This window comes from Temnothorax curvispinosus, unplaced genomic scaffold, assembly GCF_003070985.1.
Source record: "Temnothorax curvispinosus isolate PA1 unplaced genomic scaffold, ASM307098v1 QBEX01002361.1, whole genome shotgun sequence".
NCBI classification, from domain to species: Eukaryota; Metazoa; Arthropoda; class Insecta; order Hymenoptera; family Formicidae; genus Temnothorax; species Temnothorax curvispinosus.
Genome location: NW_020212141.1, coordinates 718 through 3,101, shown reverse-complemented (window position 1 = coordinate 3,101; position 2,384 = coordinate 718). Strand labels below are relative to the sequence as shown.

Genomic DNA, 2,384 nt, shown 5'->3' with positions numbered 1-2,384 from the left:
ATAATAGGTTACATAATTAGATTAGATATATAATTAGAATAACTTAGAAAATTGTTAACATAACATTAGTAATAGCACATAGTTAACTTGAAAAAAACATTCACAAACCTGCACATTACAAAAAAGCTGAGATGGATAAATAATGGCTATAATCAGCAGAGAAAACTGTAACTATTATAAAATTCATAAATCTAATTATTGATGTATGCTCTCAGCTTCAGTCCAAATTAAAAACATACCTATACCAATTATTTTACACAGTTATTGTCTCTGCTGAAACACAGCCAACATGTATATATACATATATACATGAACAACCGTACATGTATATATGCATGACTGTTCATGTATGTATATGTACACATATGTATATTATACATATATTTACAAACACATTTGTAATAATTATATTTCAAGTCTTTGTGCGATATTAGTAAAATTAAATTTACAGCATATTATCTATCTTATTTACAGTGCAATATCTGCAAGCGTATGGTCGAAGAAGATCATATCTGTGATTATGATAATAGTACAACAGATGGTATTATAGAGAATAATAATAATAACACTACTGAATACTTAGAGCATAATAATAACACTAAGAACAAAGGTCACAACGATAGTGATTTGACAGACTTATATCAGAGGTTTTCATAAGAGAACTATTATGGAATTCAAAGCTTCCATACAAACAAAGAGGCCCAGCTGACATTAAATTATTATGGGCTCAAGTAGATACTTGTTTAGGTAAAGTTAATATTATTGTATTGCGTTATCTTGTAACTATAGTTTTTGCTCCAAGAAAAATTAAAATTGCATTGTGTAAAATGTTAAAAGTACATTTATATGTATATATTTATAGTACATTATATAAGCTTTAATTAAAACTGTGTATTATAGGTACAGATCCTGGTATAAGTCAAGGTAAATGGAAACATTTGAGAGATCGATTCGTCAAAGAGTATGGTATACAAAATACATATACTGCAAGTGGCAGTGCAACCAAAGCAAAGAAAACCAGTACTTGGTATTTATATGAAACGCTAAGTTTTCTTATTCCAACCATTAATTATAGGAAGTAAGTAGTAATATATGTAGTGACTTTTTAAATATATACGTAATCAATATATATGCATAAATGTATTTAATATAATATAATCACACATATATAAAAACATATAATAACATAAAATACATTATATACATACAATAAAATACAATAATAACATATAACATTGAAGTACACATAAACATAAAATTTAAACACATAACCAGGTAATATAAAATTTTAATTAAAAATGTTATACGTTATAGGACTAAAAGTAATCTGGAAAACGTGAACCCAAATAGACAATCAATGTCTTCAATACAAGATTCGACTCCTAATACTAGCTACTCACGAGAACAAGACTTATCGCTACAAACAAGTTACAGAAGTAACAATAATCCCGAAAATATGATAGATAAAAATTTATCGCAACAAAGCACACTAAGACCACGGTCAAGTGAATGTAAGCAAACTCTTTGTTATGAACAGATATATTTATCATTAATCCAGTTTCTTTAAATGTAGTATTTTCTAATATTTTTACATTTACCCGTTTCTCCCTCCCCTCCCTCTCTTTCACCCCTCTGCAGTTCTTTATTTTATACATTTTATTTCTTCACCTATAGGTAAGACACCTGTAGAGTCATCAAGAATCAACGAAGTGGCTTCGGAAGGATCAAATCGCAACAGTACGTAATTTTTTTGTTGTATTCCGTAACATTACACGCATATTCTTATATATAACTGCTTCTTTCCACAGATAATAAAAGACTCATGTCACAGTCCGAGGATCTTCAATCACCCAAGTCTACAAAACATATGAGTTTGTATAAAATGTTAGAAATGTTTTTATGAAGGCACTGTAATTACATTAAGTTTTGTCCTAATTTTTACAGAGAAGTCAAATATACCTGCGAACCCTTGTCTGGAAGAAGCACTTTTGACAGAATTGAAACAAACTCGACCCACAAAAGAACAGTATCAATCAAAACCTGATAAGATTGAAAGTTTTGTCAAATATATAGAGGCATGTCTTCGGGGAATGACTCCAGAGATTTCAAAACTTGTAATGAAACAAATTTTAAATTTGTTATTAGAACAAGATATATAAAAATTTTTAAAATGTTATATTTCTAATACATGCTTTATTATATAATATACATAATATACGCAATATATGTATAACTTTATAAGAATACAGTATTACAAATTATTATAAAGCACACTATAAGATAATAATAAAATTAATCCAGTTTCTTTGTACTTTTTTGTATGTTATATTTAATTATGTTTATGACAATGTTAAACCTGCGGCATACGATACATTCGTGATTGC

General features: G+C 28.0%; 1 protein-coding gene across 1 annotated transcript; it reads left to right on the top strand.

The window, feature by feature from the left end:
• Window positions 1-474: 474 nt before the first annotated feature.
• On the top strand, window positions 475-2,173 carry LOC112468993 (the record flags this gene model as incomplete). The annotated part of the gene is made up of 7 exons (XM_025038435.1): window positions 475-541; window positions 681-747; window positions 901-1,078; window positions 1,315-1,511; window positions 1,675-1,737; window positions 1,809-1,871; window positions 1,945-2,173. Coding segments are annotated over 7 exons (850 nt in total), but the record flags the coding sequence as incomplete, so codon positions are not given.
• Between the last annotated feature and the right edge of the window lie 211 nt (window positions 2,174-2,384).